The following is a 26,588-nucleotide window of genomic DNA, read 5'->3' on the forward strand; positions in this document are numbered from 1 at the left end:
ACCAGGAAGGTTGCTGCCCGGATCCCACTAAACATTTCTGTCCTGGGCCTCCTCCATTGCCAGAGTGAGGCCCAGCGCAAATTGGAGGAGCAGCACCTCATATTCCGCTTGGGCAGCTTACACCCCAGCGGTCTGAACATTGACTTCTCTAACTTCAAGTAACCCTTGTTTTCCCTCTCTCTCCATCCCTCCCCCATCCTAGTTCTCCTAGTTTTCTGGTCCTCCAGATTAAATTTTTACTGATTGTACGCTTTGATCTCTCATTTTCACTCCTCAGCCTTCCATATCTCTATGTCTCCCTCTCCCCTGACTCTCAGTCTGAAGAAGGGTCTCGACCTGAAGCGTCACCCATTCCTTCTATTCAGAGATGATGCTGAGTTAAGGGCCTGTTCCACTTACGCGACCTTTACAGGCGACTGCCGGCACCCGTGATAGGTCGCCGAAATTTTCAACAAGTTAACTCGAACATTTTGTGTCTCTCTTTGGTGTAAACCACCGTCATCTGCAAGGCAGCTAATCCATCGCTGCGCCACCCTGCCGAGTTGGTAGGTGAAAGTGGGGAGAGACATATATCGGGTAGACAGTCAGAATTCTCTTCCCAGGGTGGGAATGCCAAAGGGCAGAGGGCATAGCTTTAAGGTGAGAGGGGTAAAGTTTGAAGGAGATGCGTGGGGCAAGGTTTTTCTCGCACAGAGAGAGGTGGGTGCCAGGAGCAAGCTGCCAGAGGTGGTGGTTGGGGCAGAAACGCTAGTGGTATGTAAGAGGCTTTTAGATGGGCGCGTGGATATGCAGGTGGTGAATGTATATGGATCAGGTGGAGGAGATTAGTCTAACATGGCATCATATTCCATCGGGCCTGTTCCTGCGCTTTTTTTGTTAATTCTGACTCTGAGCAGCCCAAGATTGGAGCAAGTGTGCATTATGTGGTCAGTGTAGTCTTGGTGGGAAGGTGGCGCAGCAGTGGAGCTACTGCCTTACAGCGCCAGAGACCCGGGTATATTCCTGTCTATGGGCGCTGAATGTACGGAGTTTGTACGTTCTCCCCGTGACCACCTGGGTTTTCTCAGAGATCTCTGGTTTCCTCCTACAGGTTTGTAGGTTAATTGGCTTGGTATTCATGTAAAATGTCCCTGGTGTGTTTAGGATAGTGGAGGGATTGTTGGATCGGCGCTGATTTGGTGGGCTGAAGGGGCCTGTTTCAGTGCTGTATCACCAAACTGGGGACCAGACTGAGAAGGGCCTGTTTCTGCGCTGGGCGACTGACACAAGCAAGCACGCGGAGATCCTACAGCGATGCCCGAGGCCAGAGGATGTCCTCAGCGGGAGAATGGGCAGCAGGAGGACGCAGACTGACGTTGCCTGTGGAGGTACCGCGGGGGAATTTCTTTCCGCGCAGTCGCCCGCTGCAGAGTGTTTCCTGGAGCCAGACGTCACGGTCAATTTACAAGAACAATTAGACAATTGGTGGAGAGAGGGAAGTGCGCCCGGCTGTGTGGGCTGCTCATGCAGAAATAGAAAAAACACAAGAGGTCGGCAAGGCACTGGCCATTGGGAGAGCTCTCTAAATGGGTCAGCACTGGCACAATGGGTTGAATGGCCTCTTCTGCTGCTGTTGATGTTGTAATCCATTATATTTCCAGTCACCTATCAGCATAGGGTTCATATCAACTAGTCATGTGGACACAGAGCTGCCAGCACAGACAGACACAGCCTCTTCGGCCCAGAGTCATACAGTGTGGAAACAGGCCCTACGACCCAACATGGCCTATCTATCTACACTGGTCCCACCAGCTGCGTTTGGCCCCTATCCATTCCACCCATGCCGAAAAATTAGCCTAACTGAGCCTGCTCCATTTGCCTGCGTTTGGCCCATATGCCTCCAAACCATTCCTATTCATGTTTCTGTCCAAATGTGTCTTAAATTGTATCTGTATCTACCACTTCCTCTGCCAGCTCATTCCATATCCCCCCTCACCCTTCACCACAGTAAATGTTGCCACTCAGATCCCTATTAAATCTTTCACCTCTCACCTTAACCCTTGCCCTCTCGTTCTTGATTCCTCTACCCTGGGGAAGAGGCTGCCTACGTTCACCTGTATCTGCCGCATTATTTTATACACCTTTATGGTCACCCCTCCCCCCCCACAGTGCAGCAATCCCTCAGTAACACCTTGCAGTATCAGCCTGGATGATGTATTGAGATCTGTGGGGGGGCCTTTGGAACTGACTGTTCTGACTGCAATGCCTTATTCATGGCCGATGCATCACTTTTACAACGCTGTACTTCCAACTGAGAACGTGGAATTGCTTCTATCTCTGCGGCACTCACACAATGTTAATTGGAGAGAGAGAGATGGCCATGAGTCAGGATGAGCCAACTCTACATCCAAGGCATCAGGCAGTGACTAACTCGACTTACTCACATCGCAACACTGCCCTGCGTGCAGGCTAAACAAGGCAATGCACGAAATGTAATGATTCACCAGCAAGGTGACAACTGGCACAGGGAACAATTCAGACACGTTTTGAGCAAATGCTGTTAATATCAGGGATGGACTTTGGCTGGGAACACACAGCAGTGCAGGGCTAATGTCCAAGCCAAGGCCACCACTAAGTACAGGCTGGTCATGTTTGTCTTGCGTTTAATAGTAAAATAGTGCAAAGATTGGAACTCTCAAATAAAAACACAAAGTGCTCGAAAGACTCCTTGCAGTATTTGTTCGCATCTCAGTTCAGGATAATTAATTACAACCTTAATTCATTCTCATTCATGTTCTCGCCCCCTCGCCCCCTCTCCAGCTCACATTCTCTCCCCTCCGCTCAGTCCCAACACCTCCCCCGACCCACGGAAACCACACTGCAAACATCTGTGGCATTCTGTCCCCAAATATAGGGATACCAGCTCAGAATAGCAAGGTAAGGAGGAAGCAACGAGGTTGGAGGCATCACTGGTACTCTTGCCATTTAAGGCGGTAAACCCGATCTCTGGAATCCAGAGGTTATCTGTGCCTGGTCACGGAGATTTTCCATAAGAGTCTGGCATTGATTAAACTTTCCACAGCTTCGCCAACAACTGAAAGCACTTGCAACCCGATTCAGGAATAGCCTCTTTCCTTGCTGTTATCAGACTTCTGAACAGTCCTCCCCTAAACTAGGGCGAGGTCCCGATCTTCCAACCTATCTCATTGCGGCCCTCACTCTTTTCTTTATCTGCACTTTCTCTGTAACGTTTTATTCTGGACTCTGGTAATTTTCCCTTTGAACTGCCTGTTGTACATGTGTGGCTCGAGGTTAGCCTAGAGATACAGCATGGAAACAGGCCCTTCGGCCCACGCTGATAACTGATCACCCATTCACACTAGTTCTATGTTATCCCCCTTTCTCATCCACTAATACACACCAGGGGCGATTTACAGAGTTCAACTAACCTAAATGCCCGTACAACTTTGGGACGTGGGAGTAAAGCGGAGCATACGGAGAAAACCCACGTGGTCACATGGACTACGTGCAAACTTCATATAGACAGCATTAGAGGTCATGATAGAGCTGGGCTCTGGCAGTGAGAGGCAGCAGCACTACCCGCTGTTAGGTACCCGCTGATTTGACAAAGCTTTTCACTGTACCTCAAAATGCGTGATAACAAAACCAATCCCAATGTCAGCCGGGATAACTTTCCCCTCGTCCAGCAAAGGCCCAAACCAGACTCACAAATGCTTGCAATAACAGACACTGACAAAACATTCAGCAGCGATGCCACCCACCTGAAACACAAACCTGGTTCTCTCTGCACTGTTGTTGCTGGACCCGCTCAGCATTTCCACATAGGAGCAGAATAAGGCCATTCGGCCCATCAAGTCTACTCTGCCATTCAATCATGGCTGATCGATCTTTCCTGCTCAACCCCATTCTCCTGCCTTCTCCCCCTAACCCACGATACCCGTACTAATCAAGAATCTCCGCCATAACATTTCCCAAAGACGGCCTCCACATTGTTCTGTGGCAATAAATTCAACAGATTCACCACCCTCTGGCTAAAGAAATTCGTCATCATCTCCTCTAAAGTACATCCTTTTATTCTGAGGATGTGCCCTCTGGTCTTAGACTCCCCCACCAGTGGATACATCCTCTCCACATCCACTCTATCCAGGTCCTTCATTATTCGGTAAGTTTCATTGAAGTGTCCCCTCATCCTTCTAAACTCCAGCGGGTCCAGGCCCAGTGACGTCAAACGCTCATCATATGTTAACCCAATCATTCCTGGGATCATTCTCGTAATCCTCCTCTGGACCCCCTCCAATGGCAGCACATCCCCTCCTCAGACACTGAGCCCAAAACTGTTCACAATACTCCTAATACGGTCTGATCAGTGACTTCATGTTCATAAGTTATAGGAACAGAAGCAGGCTATTTGCTCCATCAAGTTTAATTTACTCCTCCATTAAATCATGGCTGAACAATCTTTATTGATTTTAAGTCCCAGCATTAAAACCCCAGCTTTTATATTCTAGTCCTTGGTCTAATTTGCCTTGTTTACCATCGACTCAACTTGCAAATTAACCATTTGGGAATCCTGCACCAGCACTCCCGAGTCCACTTGCACCTCTGATTTCTGAACCTTCTCCGCATTCAGAAATGGGAGGTGCAAAGGGACTAGGGGGGTGGGGGCTGGTTCTCTGTTGGCTTGGACACTACAAGCCCCCCCCCCGGGACAGTGTGAGCAAGCACCCCTCACCTGTGTGTTCGGACACGCCTCGCCTTTCTTGTACTCCTTGTGACTGCTCCGTTTGTCTAGTTTGCTCCAGAGGGCTTTGGCCCTCCAGGTGTTGAGCTTGGATTTCAGCGTAGAGTAGAACATGCGATGGTCCAGGGGGTCGAGGTCTAGCTGGCGGCACAGGATGTGGAAAGCCTGCAGCGTTCCCCGGAACGTCAGAGCCTGCACAAAGTTCTCATAGAGCTGCCCGGCCTGGCTGCCTTTGTCGCCATTGTTGTCACCCATGGCTCGCGGGTGGTGGCGGGTCGGGTCAGGTCAGGTCAGGTTACGTCACCACCGCTCAGCACCGGCCCGGAACGCCGACGTTAATCCCTGCGCATCGCCGATCCTGAAACGTTGGCAAAAACAAACCACGGGTTAGACCAGAAGAGATGAAACCCTCGCCAGAAATTATAAACACAAGGAACACAAACATAGATCCAGATGCTGGTTTACATTAAAAAAAATGTGGCGAGACCAAGTGTAGACTAGGCAACTTTCACCAAACTATTTGCACTTGGTCCACCAAGGCCTGCTGGAACTCCCAGTTGCTCATCATTTGAAATCCCCTTCCATTCCGCTCTCTCTGTCCTGGGCCTCCTCCACTGCCAGAGTTTGGCTATGGGTAAACTGGAGGAACAGCACCTCATATTCCACGAGTAGCTTACAATCCAACTGCATGGGCATTGATTTCTCCAATTTTAGTGAATGAACCAACAACTCCTGCTCCTTCCCTGTGTCCTCCCACCTAGATCCATTCCTCTGGCTCTACCTGTCGCATCTCTTCTCTCTGTCCCTCCCAACACCTAATTTTCCTCCCATTTCTGTCCTTTGTCCAACCATCTGCCTATCAAACCCTCCTCCGTATGTGCTGGAAGAAATTGCAGATGCTGGTTTAGATCGAAGGAAAGACACAAAATGCTGGAGTAACTCAGCGGGCCAGGCAGCATCTCGGGGGAGAAGGGATGGGTGACGTTTCGGGTGGAGACCCTTCTTCAGACACATACTCTTCCTCCTTCACGTGTTCATCTATCAGGTGAGGGGGTTTGTCCCGCGCCCGTCTCTCATCCAGCTTTCGTCCCCCTACTATAATCGGTCTGAAGAAGGGTGAAGAGTCCCGACCTGAAGCATCAGCTACCCATGTTCTCCACAGTCACATTAGGAGGTCATGGGATCACACAACACAGGAGCCTATCTCGTCAGGGCCACCTGCACTGTGGACTTCAGTTTTGCACTATTAGTGTTACGGTTCTTCATTTATTGTATTACTGATTATCGCACATTATCTGTGTGTGCCACTGCGTTTATGGGCCCGTTAAGCTGCAGCCGGCAAGAGTTTCTCTGTACTGTGATTCAAAGAAGAGGGCATGATTTGAGAATTAAGGGACAAAAGTTTAGGGGTAACACGAGGGGGAACTTCGTTACTCAGAGAGTGGTGGCTGTGTGGAATGAGCTTCCAGTGGAAGTGGTGGAGGCAGGTTCGATTTTATCATTTAAAAATAATTTGGATAGGTATATGGACGGGAAGGGAATGGAGGGTTATGGTCTGAGTGCAGGTAGATGGGACTAGGGGAGGTTACGTGGTCGACATGGCCTGTTTCCATGCAGTAATTGTTATACGGTTGTATGGTCATCGGTACTAATGACAATTAAACACTCGTGACTCATAAGATCATGGGAGGCAAATTAGACCATTCAACCCATCAAGTCTACTCCACCAATCGATTATGGCTGATCTATTTTTCTCTTTCAACCCCTTTCTTCTGCCTTCTCCCCTTCTGGTGGAAAGTAAAGGAGTCTGATGGGAGACTGGTCACAACGTTTATCACTATGTCTTGGTACACAAGACAATAAGCTAATACCAATCCTAGCCTGGATAATGAGGTCTCAAAACCCTTGAGAAGCTCGGCGCATAGCGGTGGAGTTGTTGCCTCACAGCGCCAGAGACCCGGGTTGGACTCTGACTACAGGTGCTGTCTGTACAGCGTTTGTACGTTGACATGCCTGGGTTTCCTCCAGGTGCTTATGTTACCTTTCGCATTCTAAAGACGTATAGGTTTGTAGGTTAATTGGCTTCGGTAAAGATTGGAAATTGTCCAAGTGTATGATAGTACTAGTGTACAGGAATCACTGGTCTGCACGGACTCGGTGGGCCGAAGGGGCAGTTTCCCCGCACGGTGTATCTAAACTAAACTGAAGCTCAACAACGTCCAGGACAGTTGGCCCAGTGGATCAGGTTACCAAGTCTAACTGATTATTATTTTATTATACAATTGGTAATTGTATCCTGATTTCTTGTGTTATTGTGTTTGCAAGTTGGATAGGCTGCAGCAAGGAAGAATTGTCTGGTATCGGTTGGAAGCTGCATAGTAAATCTCGTTACACTGATGTGCAATGATAATTAAATATATTATTATTATTATTATTATGTTCCGTTGCTGGCACACATGACCATCAAACATTTTCAACTCAGCATTACACAGGCCCAGATCACACACCTGCCTCCCCACAGGCCACACAGCAAGAGGCCACACGTGTGGAGCCAAAACTTCCAAGCGAGCAGCTGGGAATCGGCCAGATTGCAGAGCAACACCAAACATTCCTCAACTTGCCCAATTTCACCCGAGCTCTTCCGCACTAAACTAAACTAAAATGTGTAAGAAGGAACTGCAGGTGTTGGTTTACACTGATGATAGACACAAAATGCTGGAGTAATTTAACGGGACAGGCAGCATCTCTGGAGAGAAGGGACGGGTGATGTTTCAGTTCAAGACCCTTCTTCACTCGAAACTAAACAAAGACAGCCACCACCTGATTCACGACCTCTGCCGGGTTTGCCCTTGACATACTCGCAGCATAGTCGTCACGAGGTCGTAGGAGGTCGTAGGTAGATCGTAGCAGGTTGTGATGCTAGTCGTAGGTACTCGTGGCATCAAGTAGGTTGCGCCATTTTTTAAGCATGATGAAAAATGTCCACGAGTAAAAATGGTCGTGAAATAGGTTGTGAAAGTGGGACAGGCCCTTTACAGCGCAAGAGACCCGGGTTCGATCCCGACTGCGGGCGCTGTCTGTGGGCAGTTTGTACGTTCTCCCTGTGACGGCGTGGGTTTTCTCCTGGTGTTCCGGTTTCCTCCCACACTCCAAAGACGTAGAGGTTGGCTTCGGCAGAAATTGTAAATAGTCCCTCATGAATATACGTGCGGATTGCTGGTTGGCACGGGCGGACGCGGTGAGCCGAAGAGCCCGTTTCCACATTGTATCTCTAATAAAAAGTATTCCAACAGCTCATAGAACTGGGAATGCTGCCAACTCAACAGCATTTCCTTTGGAATCTACGAGTCGTCACCCTGGGCCCTATGGTGAGCAGGCTCCATCTTGCACTAAATGTCTCCTTTATCCTTTATCTGAACACCGAGGACAGCATGAATGTAATCATGTATATTCTTTTCTTTGACAGGATAGCACGCAACAAAAGCTTGTCACTGTACACTGATACACATGACCACAATAAACTAAACTTGACATTTTAGCTTTGTCCCAATTGCCCACATTTCGCCCCTATCCCTACAACCTCTTCCAATCCACACTTCTGCCCAAAGGTCTGTTAAACGTCACCACGCATCAACTGCTGTATAAATATAATTTCCATAGTGCCATACACATCCTTAATCCTTACACATGAAGAACGCGCCTCACCCAGAGCACTCCCTCTTCTCCCCTCTCCCCTCAGGCAAGAGGTCTAGAAGTGTGAAAACACACACATCCAGATGCAGGGACAGCTTTCATCCCAGCTGCTATCGGGAGCCTGGAACTCACTGCCAGGGATGGTGGTGGAGAAAGATACGATAGTGGCGTTTCAGAGGCTTTTGGATAAGAACATGAATATACACAGAGAATGGAGGGATATGGATCACATGCAGGCAGAGGAGATCAGCTTATCTTGCATCATGTTCAGCACAGACATTGTGGGCTGAAGGGCCTGTTCCTGTGCTGTTCCATGTTCTATATCCTTGCCCACTTTGTGTGTGGTGGGAGAATGGAGGGAGGGGGGGGGGGGGGTTATTAACCGATAGAACAGCTGACAAGGAAATCAGTGGGGGAATGAGACTGATGGTATGTTCCCAGAGTCTGTAAACACTTGATGGGCTGAATGTCACAAGGAAATCTAAAACGATGAAATACTTTCTTCCCAGCACCCAGAGGTTAATATTCAAATTACTCCGCACAACATACTCCGCACACATGGATTATCTGATCAAAGTTTTAGTACTGTGTGGGAGAATGCTGGGACTAACAGTTTAGTTTGGAGATACAATATAGAAGCAAGCCCTTCAGCCCATCGAGCCTGCATCGACCATCCATCATGTCTGAAGAAAGGTCTCGACCCAAAACGTCACCTATTTCTTTTTTCCTGAGATGCTGCCTGACCCTCTGAGTTCCTTCAGCATTTTGTGTCTATCACCCATTCACATTCATCCACTCCCTGCACACAAGGGGCAACCTTACAGAGACCAGTTAACCAACAAACCCCGCATGCCTTCGGGATGTGAAGGGAAACAGAGTCCCTGGAGAAATCCCAAGTGGTCGGTCACAGGCAGAACACTTTATAGCCTCAGAATAAAAGGGACATATCTTTAGATAGGAGATGAGAAGGGATTTCTTTAGCCAAAGAGTGGTGTGAATCTGTGGAATTAATCTGAGGCCAAGTCTTTGGGAATTTGGGAATAAGGCGGAGATTGACAGATTCTCGATTAGTACAGGTATCAGGGGCTATGGGCAGGAGAATGGGGTGGAGAGGGAAAGATAGATCAGCCACGATTGAATGACGGAGTAGACTTGATGGGCCGAATGGCCTAATTCTGCACCTGGAACTTATGGACATACAAACTCCACACAGACAGCACCCGAGAACAGGATCCAACCCGAGTCTCTGACGCTGTTAAGGCACCAGCCCCACCAGACGCACCACAGCCAACAAACGTACTGTAGTTGCCTTATTTTATACAGCGGTCACTACACATCACAGAGACTGCCTGGACGGGCCACGGAGCAAGCAGTCAGGGAAACCCTAAGGTTGTGAAAAGTGCTACAGAGATGTAGAGTGATTCAGAGATCGAGCAGGGGGCAGAGCACTGATGAAAGGCAATCGGTGGAATGGGGCAGATTGTGGAATCCTGTTCTCCACACTCTGTGATCTTACGGAAGGAGAGAGGTTTCTCCTCAGTAAATCAAAAGCAGCGGCACAGTGCACGCTCCTGACACCACATAACTATCCCCTGATACAGCACGTCTGAATTCTACACCTGCCCAGTCAGAGCCCAGACACAAAGAGCTTTCTCCTGCCCGAGAGACAAACCGATGGATAATCAGTAGCCGACCTGACCAGTGACCCTCTCTCTGACCAGACGCACACACACACACACACCAGGCTGCGCTGGAGAGAGTGGAACGACTAGATACAGCCAGTGTAAAAATAACCCAGGGCACAGAATCACTGAACTCAACTGCTGAAAAGTTTTTCCCAACTTTTAAACTTTCTATCTGATCGGCGAGTTAAAGCTGAGCTACTGCCTACCTGTGCGGCTGAACCGACACGCATTCTTGCTCGATAGCCTGAGGGCGCCCAGCCCCGCGTGTAGTGAGGGGAACCAGTGACAGCCCGGAGCCAGTGAAGCAAGGTTTACGTGTACAGAGCCTGCGACTGGCCACTGCCGCTTTACGCTGTGACTTGGCACATGGTTCCCAGCTGATGTAACCCATCCCAGAGACATATTAGTCATCTCATGTTTCATAACTGGGCCGGGACTGGAGTGTTCATCAACTACTCTGGCTGCCACCCTCTGTATCCCGAGCTCAGGGGGAGAAACCCCAGGCAGCAAACTCCCGACTCCAGCGCTGGGCTAACCCCGGGTGTGAGCGTTTCCATGCACAGTCGCAGTGGCAGAGAGAGTGTGACAGAGTCACACAGAGAGTGGCAGTGACAGAGAGAGAGAGAGAGAGAGAGAGAGAGTGGCAGTGACTGAGAGGGAGTCACAGTCGCAGAGACACAGAGTGACAGAGACAGTGACAGTCACAGAGAACGCGGCAGAGTAGCAGAGACAGTCACAGACACACAGAGGGTGACACGGAGAGTGACAGAAAGAGAGACAGACAGTCAGACACACAGCGAGAGAGAGAGAGAGAGAGAGATACACAGATGCAGAGAGATTCATAGATACAGTGACAGAGACAGACAGAGGCACAGAGATGGTCATAGAGATATGTTCTGTAACTCAATGCCCAGGAACGATGAATACAGGAAACACAGAGCATAGAGCTGAACACAAACAGGCCCTTCGGCCCACAATGTCCGTGCTGAACACGATACCAAGATAAACTAATCTCATCCGCCTTCACATGATCCAATTCCTCTCCCCCTCACCCTCCCTCTCTCTCTCTCTCTCTCTCTCTCTCTCTCTCTCTCTCTCTGCGGGCAGAGCACCAAGGCAAATTCTTTGTATGTGAATACGTGGCCAATAAACGTATTCATTCATCCATCACGGATACGGATCACCATCAAAGGGATCTATCAGAAGTGCTTTTCCAAAACGCAGCCAGTATCATCAAAGACCCACATCACCCTGGCCGTGCCCACTTTTCACTACCACCATCAAAAAACCACGACAAGTTCAAGTTCAAGTGAGTTTATTGTCATGTGTCCCTGTATAGGACAATGAGATTCTTGCTTTGCTTAAGCACACAGAACATAGTAGGCATTTACTACAAAACAGATAAGTGTGTCCACATACCATAATATAAATATATACACACATGGATAAATAAACTGATAAAGTGCAAATAACAGAATAACAGACGACCAAGTTCAAGAACACCTTCTTCCCAATAATTCCCAACACAAACCTCAGAATCCCTGATCTTCCATGAACTGTGTCTTTGGGTGCACAGCAGACTATTATTGGTCCCGAGTATCACAGTTAATAATTTGGTGTACTACTGATTATTCTATATTTATCTGTGTGTCATTGCGTTTACAAGCTGGTTAAGCTGCAGCAAGTATCACAGCACATTGGCACAGCGGTAGAGTTGCTGCCTCACAGCTCCAGAGGCCCGGGTTCGATCCTGACTACGGGTGCCGGCTGTATGGAGTTTGTATGACTTCCCTGTGGCCACGTGGGTTTTCACTGGGTGCTCAGGTTTCCTCCCACACTGCATTGACGTGCAGGTTTGTAGGCTAATCTGCTTTGGTAAAAATTGTAAATCGCCCCTAGTGCGGGTGGGATGGTGCTAGTGTACAGGGATCGCTGGTCGGTGCCGAAGGGCCTGGGTCCGAGTTGTATCCCTACACTAATAACTAAACCAAGACTAAAGTAACAATTTCATTGTTCAGTTGTCGGTGCACATGGCAATTAAACCCACTCGACTCTTTGGCTCTCGAACAAGGGATTTGGATGGGACAAAAAGCTCGCCTTACAAGCATTACGCAATGCCTCACCACACTTCCCCTGGCAGGTTGTAATTAGAGGCTTAATTGTAGCTTACAATGGGAAGCAGTGACTGTAAGCAAAGCAAAGCACGTCGGACTCATGGAGCAGAGGGCCTGTACAACCGAGCGGAGGTTCGCAGTAACCAACCCGATCTCCCGGTGGCTCGGCACTTCAACTCCCCCTTCCCATTCCGAATCCGACCCTTCTGTCCTCGGCCTCCTCCATGGCCAGAGTGAGGACCACCAGAGGAACGACAGATGGCGCAATGGGCTAAGTGTTTGGCTGGCGGAGGTAGCCGGTTCGAACACCTCATATGCATACTGTCGTTGTTGCAATTGGGCACTGTTGCACCCCCCAGTGGAATGTAATGTAATTATGAACACTTTGACTTCTTACTAAAAATGGTAGTCCTTACTATTCTCATATTTCGCTTGGGCCTGTTGCACCTCAGAACATTGACTTCTCTACTCAGGTAGCCTTCTGGCTCCTTCTCACTCTCCCTCAGCCTTCTGGCTTCTCTCTTCCTTTCTTCCCCCCCCCCCCCCCCCCCCCCCCACCCTCCCTCACATCAGTCTGAAGGATCTCGACCTGAAACGTTGCCTATTTCCTTCGCTCCATAGATGCTGCCTCACCCGTTGAGTTTCTCCAGCATTATTGTCTACCTTTGATTTTCCAGCATCTGCAGTTACTTCTTAAAGGTTTGTATGTTAATTGGCTTCTGTAGATTGGCCCCAGTGTGTAGAGTAGTGGTAGAGTGCGGTTATCGCTGGTTGATGGGCCAGAGGGCATGTTTCTGCACCGTTTCTCTAAACTAAACCTCCAGCACTCCCTCAGGCCGAGTCCTTGGTTGCTGGTGTGTAACAGTTTCCCCACTCCATGTAAACACATGTAGGTCGACAGGGTGGCGAGAAGGCCTTTTGCCACGCTAGCCTTTGTCAGTCAGGGAATTGTGTATAGAAGTTGGGATAGACACACAATGCTGGAGTGACTCAGCGGGACCAGCACCATCTATGGAGAGATGGAATGGGTTCGGTCTGAAGAAGGGTCTCGACCCAAAACGTCACCCATTCCTTCTCCCCAAAGATGCTGTTTGTCCCGCTGATTCACTCCAGCATTTTGTGTCTATCTTCAGTTTAAAGCAGCACCTGCAGCTCCTTCCTACACACAGAAGTTGGGATGGTACGTTACACTTGTACAAGACATTAGTGAGGTCGCAGCTGGAGTATTGTGTTCAGTTCTGGTCACCTTCCTTTAGGAAAGACGCCATTAAACTGGAAAGGGTGCAGAGAAGAGAAGATTTACAAAGACGTTGCCTGGACTTGAGGGCCTGAGCATTTTGGGAGAGGTTGGGCAGGTTGGGACTTTTATTCCTTGGAACGCAAGAGGCTGAGAAGTCGGGGAATCAAGAGCTAGAGGGCATACGCTTAAAGTGACAGAGGAAAGATTTAACAGGGACTTGACGGCAACTTCTTCACACAGAGGGTGATGGGTGTATGGATCGAGCTGCCAGAGAATGTAGTTAAAGCAGGTAGAATAGCAACATTTACAACACATTTGAACGTGGAGAGGAAAGGTGGGATATGTTCCAAATGGGACTAGCTTAGATGGGACATTTTGGTCGGCATGGATGAGTTGGGCCGAAGGGCCTGTTTCACTGCGGTAAGACTCTATGGCCAACGAGACACAGTCAGCACCACCTGCTAACATCTGCAGTGTTTTGGATTTCCAACCATAAATCACTCACTGGTTTAGTTATAGAGTAGGAACAAGGAACTGCAGATGCTGGTTTACATAATCCAGCGGGGCAGGCAGCATCTCTGGAGAGCAGGGAGAGGTGATGTTTCGGGTTGGGACCCTTCATCAGTTCAATTACTCTGCAAAGATCACCTCGATGTCACGACATCAGCTCCCAAAACAAACCAGTTTGCCAAGTGCCTGCGTCACAGAGAACCGGACAGAGGGAGGGGCGGAGAGAGTGAGAGGCAAAGAGGAGCAGACACGGAGAGGGAGAGAAAGTGAGGCAGAGACAGAGGGGAAGAGAGGGGAGAGGAGAAGAGGGGGGGGGCAGGGAGAGAGAGAGGGAGGGAGAGGGGCAGAGAAGTAAGAAAGAAGGGGGCACGGAGAGAGCCAGGAAGGAAGTGGGAGCGGAGGGAGAGGGCAGGGGGTAGAAATGATTCAATTAATTGTCATTGTCAGTGTACAGTACAGAGACAACGAAATGCATTTTTAGCATCTCCCTTGAAAGGGAGACACAGGGCGTCGCGGTGTGCCCGCGCCTGCCGCCGTAATTACATTCCATTACACACAGGCAAAGGTGGGTGAAGTGTCTTGCCCAAGGACACAACGACAGTATGCACTCCAGGCGGGATTTGAACCTGCTACCTTCCGGTCGCCAGCCGAACTCTTAGCCCATTGTGCTATCTGTCGCCCCAAAGGGAGGGAGGGAGGGAGAGGGCAGGGGGTAGAAAGGGAGGGAGGGAGGGAGAGGGGCAGAACGATAGGTTGGGGAGGGGGAAATGAGAGACGGTCAGCATGCAAAACCAGAATTGCTCGGCTGTTTCACAGACAGGGGCTGGAGAGTGGGACTTTGGCCGAGATGTACTCTCCTAGTGGGACCCATTAGAGCATTATCTTGTGTAAACAAGCTGACTGAGACGAGCGGATGATTGTCGAGGTGATAGCCATAGTCTGACGCTGGCCTCAGGGACCAGCCTGCCCATCATCGCGCAGAGTTTCACGACAGCAGGACATATCTGAGATTGTATTACTGCACTAAGTATAGGCCCACAGACACACAACCCACTGCCTCAGGCCATAAAGAAATGAATAGAATGCAAGATTCATCGGTCACTTTAAAACTGGATACACATCTGATGGTATTCGGAAAGATACTGGACAGGCACAGCGGCAACAAAGCCATTTTTACAGTGCGGTGCAGCGCTAGAATCGCTGCCTCACAGCGCCAGAGACCAGTGTTCGATCCTGACCACGAGTGCTATCTACACATTCTTTTTTTGTACATTCTTCCCGTGGCCAGCGCGGGTTTTCTCCGGGTGCTCCGGTTTCCTCCCACACTCCAAGGACGTAGAGGTTTGTAGGTTAATTGGCTTTGGTAAAATTGTCAATTGTCCCTAGCGTGTAGGATAGTGCTAGTGTACGGGGTGATCGCTGTTCAGCAGGGATGCATTGGGCCGAAGGGCCTACTTCCGCACAGTATCGCTAAACTAAACAATAGCACCTCGCGATTCAATCACAATGAAAGCGCACCAGAGTCTCCAGGAAGATTAACAGATGTACTATAGAAAGCAAAAGTCACAAAGAGCTGGAGTAACTCAGCAAGTCAGGCAGCATCCATGGAGAACACGGATAGGAGACATTTCGGGTTGAGTCCCTTTACAGAATGATGTCTTATTCAGTCAGAGGGGGCCCGACCATGAAAAATCACCCAACCATGTTCTCCAAAGATGCTGTCTGACCCGCTGAGTTACTCCAGCACTTTGTGACCTTTCATGTAAACCAGCATCTGCAGTTCCTTGTGTCTACTGTAGAACGTATCATGACTGGTTAGATTATAGACTGGTACGGCAATCCAAATGAACAGGAGCGCAAGAGGCTGCAGAGAGTGGTGGAATCACAGCCCTTCCCACCATCAAAAGCACCTACTTGAGGCCCTGCCTCAAGATGGCGGCATCTATCATCAAGGATCAAGGGCCATGCCCCTTTCCCACTGATACCGGAGGTACAGGAGCCTGAAGTCCCGCACCACCAGGTTCAGGAACAGCGAGTTTTCTACCAAAGATCGCTCTATGATCATTGTTTTCCACGGCCATCGGGTTCCTGCACCAACCACATTCCACGCTCGACAGTGGAACTCCTGCAGTGAAACCAAGGGATTAGCAGTCGTCAGCGATCTTTGGGATCGGCAAAATGCAGAGATCACCAAATGGGGCCGGGCCACAGGTGACTAACCCTCAGCACAGAGAAATCTCACTGCCACAGCCGCGAACACAGAGAGTCATGCAGCACGGACACAGGCTTCTTGGCCCATCCAACCCTTGCTGACCAAGATGCCCCTTCTAAACTAGTCCCAATTACCTCAATGGTTTAACTCTAAACATTTCCTAACCACAAATGCATGTTAAATATTATTGCACATGCCTCAACTATTCCCTTTTGGCAGCCCATCCGTCTATCCACCATCATCCGTGTGAAAAGTTGCCTCTCCTATTAAATCATTTCCCTCGACTCCACTTATTATCTTTCAGCCTTCGTCTCCCTCCTTGCCCTCTCCTCCCCTCCCCCTACTTGGCTCCATCTGCTCTCATCCCCCTTCTTGCCTGGTTCCACCCATCACCTGCCTGTTCCTGCCTTCGCACCCACTCCCCCATCACCTCTGTATCATGGCCATCCTCTCCTCCACACTCACAATCCTCGACCCGATACGTCAACCACCCTTCTGCCACCGTAGCCGCTGCCTGACCCACTGCGTTCTTCCGGCAGTATGTTCTCCTTGCAATGGGACTCAAAGATCGTATCTTTGATGGGACTGACTGAAAGCTCCATCAAAGAGCTTTAGGCCTTTAGAGATATAGCGCACAAACAGGCCCTTCACGCCCATGCCAACCAACAATCACTCTGTGCACTAACACTATCCTACACACTCGGGACAATTTACAATTTTACTGAAGCCAATTAACCTACAAACCTGTACGCCTTTGGAGTGCGAGAACAAACCGGACAAACCCACGCAGGTCACGGGGAGAACGTACAAACTCCATACAGAGAGCATCCGTAGTCAGGATCGAACCCGGGTCTCTGGTCTCCAAGGCAGCAACTCTACCACTGCCGCCCCTAGCCAGCACAGATACAACGGACCAAATGGCTTCCTTCTCGGACCCTGCGATACGTTGCGAGAGTTCTCTTTGCAGGTCTGCCGATACAAAAACTGCACCTTTTTCTTTAAGTACTGAAACGCCAAAAACATGTGACACTTGGTCTGGTAATTATTAAATAAAAGATTATGCGTCAAGTCCTTCCATTCCAGCTGTCGTTACTTACCACTGGTATCAAAACAGGGGCCCCCCTCCCTGCATAATCTTGCAGAAATGCTTCAGATCTTTTTTGTGGCCGAACTAGGAATCAAAAACAGTCGCCCCTCTAGACATTGCACTCCCCTCCCCGCCCCACTCTTGGACCATCTTGGAAGCAAACAGCACACTCGGCTACAAACCACAAGAGATGTCCAAGGGAAGGTCAGCCATCGTATCTTCATGCCTGGGATTGGTGGGATTTTTTAACAAACACACAAAGCTCTCTCCCGCGCTACACTCATGTCTAGAGCGGCAGAAGGCCCCTATTGGCCAGGGGCTGCGAGATTATGGAAGAACACAAAGTTATCTCGCTTTATCGCAGTGCATTTGTAGATAGTGTTCGGTAATGGAGGACGAAGCAGACAGCAGTAACGCTAGGCCTCGTTGCCATGGTGACACAAGGAAATGCAGACTCAGCAGAAAACAAAGTGCTGGAGGAACTCAGCGGGCCAGGCAGCACTTGGAGAAGGGATTAGGATATCAAGGTTAGGGATCCTCGGATGACAAAAGAGATAGCAAATTTGGTCCAAAAAAAAAATAAGGAGGTGTATGTAAGGTTGAGGAACAAGAAATCAGACGGGGCCTTTGAGGAATATAAAGTACGAAAGAACACAAGCAGGGAGAAATAAGGAACTGGTTTACAAAATCAAGTGCTGGAGTAACTCAGTGGGTGAAGGTTGACCCGTTGCAATATTTCAGCACTTTAGTTTAGTTTAGAGATACAGTGCTGAAACAGGCCCTTCGGCCGATGTCAACCAGTGATCCTTGTACGCTAGCTCAATCCTACACACACTAGAGACAATTCACAATCTTTACTGAAGCTAAATAACCTACAAACATGTACATCTTTAGAATGTGAGAGGAAACCGGAGCAACCGGAGAAATCCTCACGCGGCCACAGGGAGATCGTACAAACTCTGTACAGACAGCGCCCGGGGTCAGGATCAGGATGTAAGGTGGCAACTACCGCTCTACCAACTCTATCGGGCCGCCAGAGACACTGTGTGTCTTTTTTTTTTTTTTAACTCAAGCAGAGAGATTGGGGGGTTAGAAGGGAGTATGAAATGTTATAGTCGAGTTGAATTAAAGAAAATCCCAAGGCTTTTCATACACATTTTAAAATAAGAGGGGAACCAGTAAGAAGACAGGCCCACTCAAGGATAAAGGAGGGAATTTGCCTTGAGGGAGTTAGAGAATGTAGGCGAGGTACTAAATGAGTACTTTGTATTCACCAAGGAGAAGGACAGTGAGATCAGTGGGAGGTCACATTCTCTACCGCCGCGCCACCGTGCCGCCCTTAGGTTATAGGGAAAGGAAGGAGAGGAGATTACAGGGGCTTTGATTAAGATCTTTGCACCTTCGCTAGCTGCAGGCACTTTCTGGAGGACTGGAGTTGCTTTGTGGGGATAATCCAGGAAAATATAGGCCAGTAATCCTCACGTCAGTGGTAGGAGAGGATTCTTTGGGGTTTGCTCGCATTTCGAAGCATGGGTTTGTTTAGTTTTGTTTATTTAGTCGAGATGACTTTATTGCCACGTGTACCAAGGTACAGTGAAAACGTTTTGTTGCCTGCTAACCAGTCAGCGGAAAGACTACAGATGATTACAATTAAGCCTTTCACAGTGGACAGATAATGGGAATAATGTTTAGTGCACGATAAAGTCCAGTCAAAGATAGTCTGAGGTTCTCCAACCAGGTAGATAGTAGCTCAGGACTGTTCTCTAGTTGTTGGTAGGGTGGTTCAGTTGCCTGATAACAGCAACAAGTCTGGAACATGCCTTCCTTACAGTCTTGCTTGATTTGCATGGAGATGGTGGTGAGCCTGAGACTCTGCCTGGGGTTGTGGCAAAGGCAGATATGATGGTGGCATTCAGAAGGATTTTAGATCGGCACATGGATATGCCGGGGACGGAGAGATATAGATAATTTTCAGGCGGAGGAGATTAGTTTAACTTGGCGACAAGTTTGGCACAGATGTCACGGGATGAAGGGTGTGCACGTCTGCTCTATGTTCCAAGTCTCAAGCCTTTGCCACCCTCTCTAATGGCTTTTAGTAGACCTTCCCTTCATCTGAAGAAGTCTCGACCCAAAACGTCACCTATCCATGTTCTCCAGAGATGCTGCCTGGCCCGTCGAGTTACTCCAGTACTCTGTGTCTTTTGTCTTTCCCTTCCCCTATTTCCCTGCAACATCAAACTTTTTGATGTGTCTCATGACTCTGAATCCATTGGAGTCAATTAATTGTTTGTAGCACCTTGCCCTGGAAATTTATTGCAAGAGGAATGGAAATGAATGCTGCTTGCCGAAAACAGTATTTCTGAAGCAGTAGAGATAGTTTTCATTCAACGTCCTTTCACTAAAAATTTAACTAAAGAAGTTAAAGAAATTCTTTCCCATCTCCCTCCCAAAGGAACGTCCTTCAATTCTGAGGCTATAACCTCTAGCCCTATACTCTCCCACTAGTGGAAACATCCTCTCCACCCTATCCAAGCCTTTCACTTGATCCCACCAGGTATTGCTCTCCGGCAGCGACAGTCTGCTCAAATGTTCCTTCCCCAACTCCCATGCGCTTGGAAGCAGGAACGAGGCAGGATTTCCCCTCCCCTGCCCGTCCTGACGTGCAGCGGACACTAATCACTTTGCCATCCTGAGGTCAGTCTCGACCTTCCTCCCTGGGGTATTGCAACCTCTCACCACACCATCCGTGTGCCGTCTACATATCCCGTCCAATAGGAGTGTGGAGACGCTCCCCATCGGGAAGTGTGCGGCCAACCCCATCTCACCTTCCCGGCACCAGGCAAGCTTCAGGGATCTGCCCTAAACCTAGTGACCTTACCGCACAGGCAGCAACTGCAAGGCGCACCGAAGCCTTGACTTCCTCATGAGACAAAGAAAGTTTCGGCAAGTCTCCGAGGACTCTTAACACTTCTGTAGTTGCACAGCAGAAAGCACCGCATCAGGACTCATCGCAGCTTCAGCTCTGCCCCAAGACCGCAAGAAATTGCACAGAGAGCTGTGGACGTCGCTCAGTCCATTACACAGACGGGACTTCCCACCATCAACTCCATCTACTACTTCGCACTGCCTCAAGAAAGCAACCAACATAATCGAGGGCCTTTTTCACTCTATAGTCATTCCCACCCCTCATCCTCCTGCGCTCTAAGGAATAAAGGCGGAACCTGCTCTACCCCTCCCTACAGCTCAGATCCGGCAATATCTTGGTAAATCTTCTCGGAACCCTTTCAAGCTTGACAACATCTTTCCTATAACACGGTGCCCAGAACTGAACACAATACTCTACATGTAGCCTCACCAACGTCTTGTATAACCGTAACCGTGACCTCCCAATACTCAAGACTCTGACTGAAGAAAGCCTTCTTGGCCACCCTACCCACCTGTGAAGGTGCTTCCGTTTCCTCCCACATAAGTGAGGATTTGTGAGTTAATTGGCCCACTGTAAAATTGCCCCTGATGTGCAGGGAGTGGATGAGAATGTGGGATAATATAGAACCAATGTGAATAGGTGATGGATGGTCAGCATGGACTGTGTGGGCCAATGGGCCTGTTTGCATGCTGCATCTCTAAACTAATCTAACCCCAGATCCCATAGAGGATACTCTGATGCGTCTCGAGTGCGTCATACCTTGGTTGAACGGGAATTTAAAATAAGAATGAGCAGATATTTTTAAAGTTTTTAAAAGGTCATGCATCATTAACTACCTGAAGATCTATTCTGAAAGAGATTATCTATTGCGCAACGGAGGCACACCCAGGTAATTGCAGGAAGATCATCACCTGCGAGTTACATTTGGTTTAGACTCAACCTTCCTGCTATTCATCAATTTCCATGTCATCGACAAATTTACTAATCAGACCCCACCTACATTTTTGTCCAAACAATTGTAAGTGACAGGGGCAGAATTAGGCCATCAAGTGTACTCCGCCATTCAATCATGGCTGATTCATCTCTACCTCCTGACCCCATTCCCCTGCCTTCTCCCCCATAACCTCCGCCACCCGCCACCAATCAGGTGGCTCAGTGGTGCAGCGGGTGGAGCTGCTGCCTCACGACGCCAGAGACCCGGCTTTGATCCTGGCCTCAGATGCTGCCTGTGTGGAGTCTGCATGCTCTCTCTGTGTAATAGTCATAGAGTCTTACAGCATGGAAACAGGCCCTTTGGCCCAACTTGCCTGCACCGGCCAACCTGTCTCAACTACACTAGTCCCACCTGGTCCATATCCCTCTAAATCTGTCCTATCCATGTACCTGTCCAAATGTTTCTTAAACATTACAATAGTACCTGCCTCAAAGACCTCATCTGGCAGCTTGTTCCATATACCCACCACCCTTTTTGTGAAAATCAGGTTCCTAATAAAACTTTCCCCCCTCATCTTAAACCAGGTTCTTGATTTCCCCCTACTCTTGCCAAGAGAATCTGTGCGTTTCATCTGGGTGCTCTCATTTCATAGAAACATACAAAATATGTGCAGGAGTAGACTATTCGGCATATTGAGCCAGCACTGCCATTCAATATAATCATGGTGGATCATCCAAAATCAGTACCCTGTTCCTGCTTTCTCCCCATATCCCTTGATTCCATTAGCCCCAAGAGCCAAATCTAACTCTCTCTTGAATATCTCCAGTGAATTGGCCTCCGCTGCCTTCTGTGGCAGAGAATTCCACAGATTCACAACTCTCTGGGTGAAAATGTTTTCCCTCATCTCAGTCCTAAGTGGCCAACCCCTTATTCTTAAACCCTTGGTCACAGTTTAAGAATAATCGGGAATATTTCGAGAATAAACGGGAATATTTTTCTTGTAGCTAGCCTGTCCAATCCCTTAGGAATTTTATACGGGCAAGTTTATATAAGATCCCCTCTCATCCTAAATTCCAGTGAATATAAGCCCAGTCAATCCATTCTTTCATCATATGTCAGTCCCGCCATCGTGGGAATTAACCTGGTGAACCTACTCTGCACTCCATCAATAGCAAGGTGTCCTTCCTCAAATTAGGTGACCAAAGATGTGCGATGTTCGTAGGTTAATTGTCCTCTGTAAATTACCCAGAGTGTGTAGGAGGACAGTAATTTACATGGAACTAGAGTGAAAAGATGATCGATGGTTGGCATGGACTCGATGGGTCGAAGGGCCAGTTACCATGCAGTTTCTTTCAATAAATTGATTGATACGTTACAGATAGCAGCGGTCCCACCACTGTTCAAAGACGTGGAGGCAGTGGTTACAGGGAGGAGGCAGAAGAAAGGGGTTGAGGAGGACAGATAGATCAGCCATGATGGAATAGACTCGATGGGCTGAATGGCCTAACTCTGCTCCTGTGATGGAAGAACAGAGGTAGGTTGCTCTGGATGGAAGCTGTGTAGCTGGAGCAGTGAGGTTGCTGTATTGCTGTACACCAGGAAGCTACTACATCCTCTTTCTCCAAACAGGAAGCTCCCGTGGCTTGCAGCGCTGCGAGCTCTGTAATGTTTTTGCCAGAGGCTCACTAATGTTGTGGCAGATGTTTCCCGTCCTTTCCGTGGGTGGGGTGAGCTGTGCCGAACATCCTGTCATGGAAGTGATCGACTGGAGGTGCTGCCTCAACAAGGCAGCTGATATCAAAGACCCTGGCCACACTCTCTTCTCACTGCTCGCATACAGCGGCCTAAAAACCATAACCTCCAGCTTCAAGAACAGCTTCTTCCCTTCAACCATCTGGCTCTCAAACCATACTGCACAACCCTATCCACAACCCTGCTCCAGCAATGATCTGCTATGGACTCTGTTTAGATAGCACCATGCATTTTGGTTTGCACTATTGTGGTCTGGCCCCACAATGTGGGAGGGACAATAGATAATAGATAATAGGTGCAGGAGCAGGCCATTCGGCCTTTCGAGCCAGCACTGCCATTCAATGTGATAATGGCTGATCATCCACAATCAACCCCGTTCCTGCCTTCTCCCCATATCCCCCGACTCTGTTATCTTTAAGAGCCCTATCTAGCTCTCTCTTGAAAGTATCCAGAGAACTGGGGTCCACCGCCCTCTGAGGCAGAGAATTCCACACACTCACAACTTTCTGTGTGAAAAAGTGTTTGCTCATCACCATTCTAAATGGCTTACCCCTTATTCTTAAACAGTGGCCCCTGGTTCTGGACTTCCCCAACACCAGGAACATGTTTCCTGCCTCTAGCGTGTCCAAACCCTTAACAATCTTATATGTTTCAATAAGATTCTCTCATCCTTCTAAATTCCAGAGTGTACAAGCCCAGCTGCTCCATTCTCTCAGCATATGACAGTCCCTCCATCCCGGAAATTAATCTTGTAAACCTACGCTGCACTCCCTTAATAGTGAAAATGTCCTTCCTCAAATTAGGGGAGCAAAACTGCATACAATACTCCAGGTGTGGTCTCACTAGGGCCCCATACAACTACAGAAGGACCTCTTTGCTCCTATACTCAACTCCCCGTGTTATAAAGGCAAACATGCCATTCGCTTTCTTCACTGCCTGCTGTACCTGCATGCTTGCTTTCATAGACTGATGTACAAGGCAGTACTGAGGGAGCGCCGCACTGTGGGAGGAAGAACACTGTAAAGTAACAGGGACTAACACACTGACTGACCCATTCATGAGCTCAGGACTTTTCACTGTCCTTTCCCATCCATTAAGATGTTTGCATGGTTTGGCGGGAAGGTTCCCATAACACGCTTGTGATAACAACAGGGAGAGCTGTGTTAGTAACCTTGACGGGAACACTTGTCTCACACACCAGGGACAATTTACATGATTTAAGTCAAAATATTGCCCGCCTGAGATTATACAATGGCTAGCTTGGAACCCAGAGACCTTGAGCTTGTGGGCGAGGACAGGCAGAGGTGAGGTGAGGTGAGGTTAGGTGGGGTGATTGTATTCACACACAGTAAATGGTAGAGCCCTGGAGAGTTGCAGCACGAGAGATCTGGGAGTATAGGTGCCCAAGAGGTCAAGAGCATGTCACTGTCATATGTCAGACAATGGAACAATGAGATTCTGTGCCAAGCACAAACTGGGCGATCGTTTCGCTGAACACCTTCGCTTGGTCCACCTTGGCCTGCGCGATCACCCGGTTGACAAACATTTTACCTCCACTTCACATTCCCGCACTGACCTTTCTGTCATGGGTCTCCTCCACTGTCAGAGTGAGGCCAATCGCAAATTGGAGGAAGAACATCTCATATTTCGCTTGGGCAGCTTACAGCCCAGTGGTATATAGATTTCTCCAACTTCAAGTAACCCTTGCGTTCTCTCTCTCTTCGCTCCTTCCACACCATGGTCATCCTGCCTGTTTCACCCTTTGTATCCCTTCATTATCACCTCTTCCACAGCCAACAATGGACCATTGTGGGCTCCACCTTTCCTCATCGGTGTCAGCATCGATTTGTTCTGTACCTTATCATGCCTCTAGTTTCCCTCTCCCCTGACACTCTGTCTGAAGAAGGGTCTCCACCTCAGATTCAGATTCAATTTTGACCTGAAACACCTGAAACTTCACCTATTCCTTTTTTCCAGGTGAGACCACGTCTGCACAGTTCTGTTCACCCAGCTACAGGAACAATGGAAATGGTGCAGAAGAGATTCACAAGGACGTTACCTAGGCTCGAGTGCCGAATTATAGGAAGAGGTTGTGTAGTCTGGGACTTTTCCCTTTGGAGTGTTGGAGGCTGGCAGGTGACCTTATTGAGGTGTACAAGATCACGAGGGGCATGGATAAAGCACATGCTCAGTCTTTTTCCCCCCGAGGTAGAGGATTCCAAAACTAATGAGCATAAGCTTAAGATGAGAGGGAATAGATTTAAGAGGGACCTCAGGGACAATTTTTTCAGTGGAATCCGTATCTGGCATGAGTTAAAAGAGGAACCGATAGAAAGGAATACAATTACAACTTTATGGAGACATTTGGACAGATATATGGGCAGGAAGTGTTTAGAGGGATATAGGCCAAGTACAGGCAAATGGGACTAAGCCTAGTAAGCTAACTTGGTCAGCATGGCCAAGGTGGGTCAAAGGTCTTGTTTCTTTGCTAGAAAGCTCTTTGACTCTCACTGAAAATGGTTGCCACGCTCAAAGACTACACCAGCTGACTCGTCAGTCTTCAAAGTTAGAAAGAGCTTTATTGATGGTAAGTCAGGCTGGAGCTCAACAGGTCGGCTCATAGATCAGAACGTGTTTGATGATGATGCAAGGAGCCACAGATGCCGAAATCTTGAGGTAAACACAAAGCGCTGGAGGAACTCAACAGGTCCGGCAGTATTGGTGGAGGGGAATGGACGGAAGACATTGTGGGTCGGGACCCTTCCTCAAGCTAGTGGAGGGGGGTGGGGGGGTGCAGACGGCTGGAATAGAGAATATGGGGGCAGGACAAAGCATGACAAGTGATAGGTGGATACAGGCAATGGAGGCGGGTGCAGTACGTGATGAAGGGTGGAGGTGAAAGGGAGACAAAAGGGTGACAGATAAGGAGAGAATAGTGAAGTGCAAAGCCTGAGAGGAGGGATACGGGTGCAAGGAGAAAGATGGAAGACGAGGAGAAATATGAGATGGGAGATATGTGTATGGAGGACAGGAAAGGAGGTTGGTGGGCAGGTGGTGGTAGCAATGGGAGAAATGTGTGTGCACTGGGATGGGGAGAGGACCTGAGTGGGTGGGAGAAAGCCGAGGGAGTCAGAGAGTCGAGTATTTAAAATTAGAGAACTCATTGTCCACATCACTGGGTTATGGACTCCCCAAGCCAACTACCTCCCTCTACAGATGCTGGCTGACCCACTCCAGGACTTTGTGCTTTTCATCAGTTATAGGAGCAGAATTAGGCCATTCAGCCCATCAAGTCTACTCCAGCATTCAATCATGGCTGATCTATCTCTCCCTCCTAACCCCATTCTCCTGCCTTTTCCTCATAACTTCTGACTTTTTCCACACAGAGAGTGGTGAGTCTGTGGAATTCTCCGACTCAGAGGGCGGTGGAGGCCGGTTCTCTGGATACTTTCAAGAGAGAGCTAGATAGGGCTCTTAAATATAGCAGAGTCAGGGGATTTGGGGGAGAGGGCAGGAACAGGGTACTGATTGGGGATGATCAGCCATGATCATAGTGAATGGCAGTGCTGGCTCGAATGGGCTGAATGGCCCTTCACCTACACCTAATGTTTATTGTCTATTGACACCTTTACTAATCAAGAATTTGTCAATCTCCGCCATAAAAATATCCATTGATGGCCTCCACAGCATTCTG

The 26,588-nt window shown here is 48.8% G+C and overlaps 1 protein-coding gene across 3 annotated transcripts in view; it reads right to left on the reverse strand.

Moving 5' to 3' along the window:
• Positions 1-10,807, reverse strand: part of LOC129705655 (F-actin-monooxygenase MICAL2-like) — a 131,059-nt gene extending 120,252 nt beyond the window's left edge. The window contains exons 1-2 of one of the 3 annotated variants that reach the window (XM_055649332.1): positions 10,326-10,807; positions 4,733-5,099 (exon numbers count right to left, since the gene is read on the reverse strand). In XM_055649332.1, coding sequence (XP_055505307.1) covers positions 4,733-4,996 — 264 coding nt within the window. In that variant the 5' untranslated portion in view covers positions 4,997-5,099; positions 10,326-10,807. The remainder of the gene's footprint in view (positions 1-4,732; positions 5,100-10,325) is intronic. The other 2 variants (XM_055649333.1, XM_055649334.1) reach the window with 2 other exon arrangements.
• Between the last annotated feature and the right edge of the window lie 15,781 nt (positions 10,808-26,588).

Source organism: Leucoraja erinacea, chromosome 18 (assembly GCF_028641065.1).
Source record: "Leucoraja erinacea ecotype New England chromosome 18, Leri_hhj_1, whole genome shotgun sequence".
In the NCBI taxonomy this organism is placed as follows: Eukaryota; Metazoa; Chordata; class Chondrichthyes; order Rajiformes; family Rajidae; genus Leucoraja; species Leucoraja erinaceus.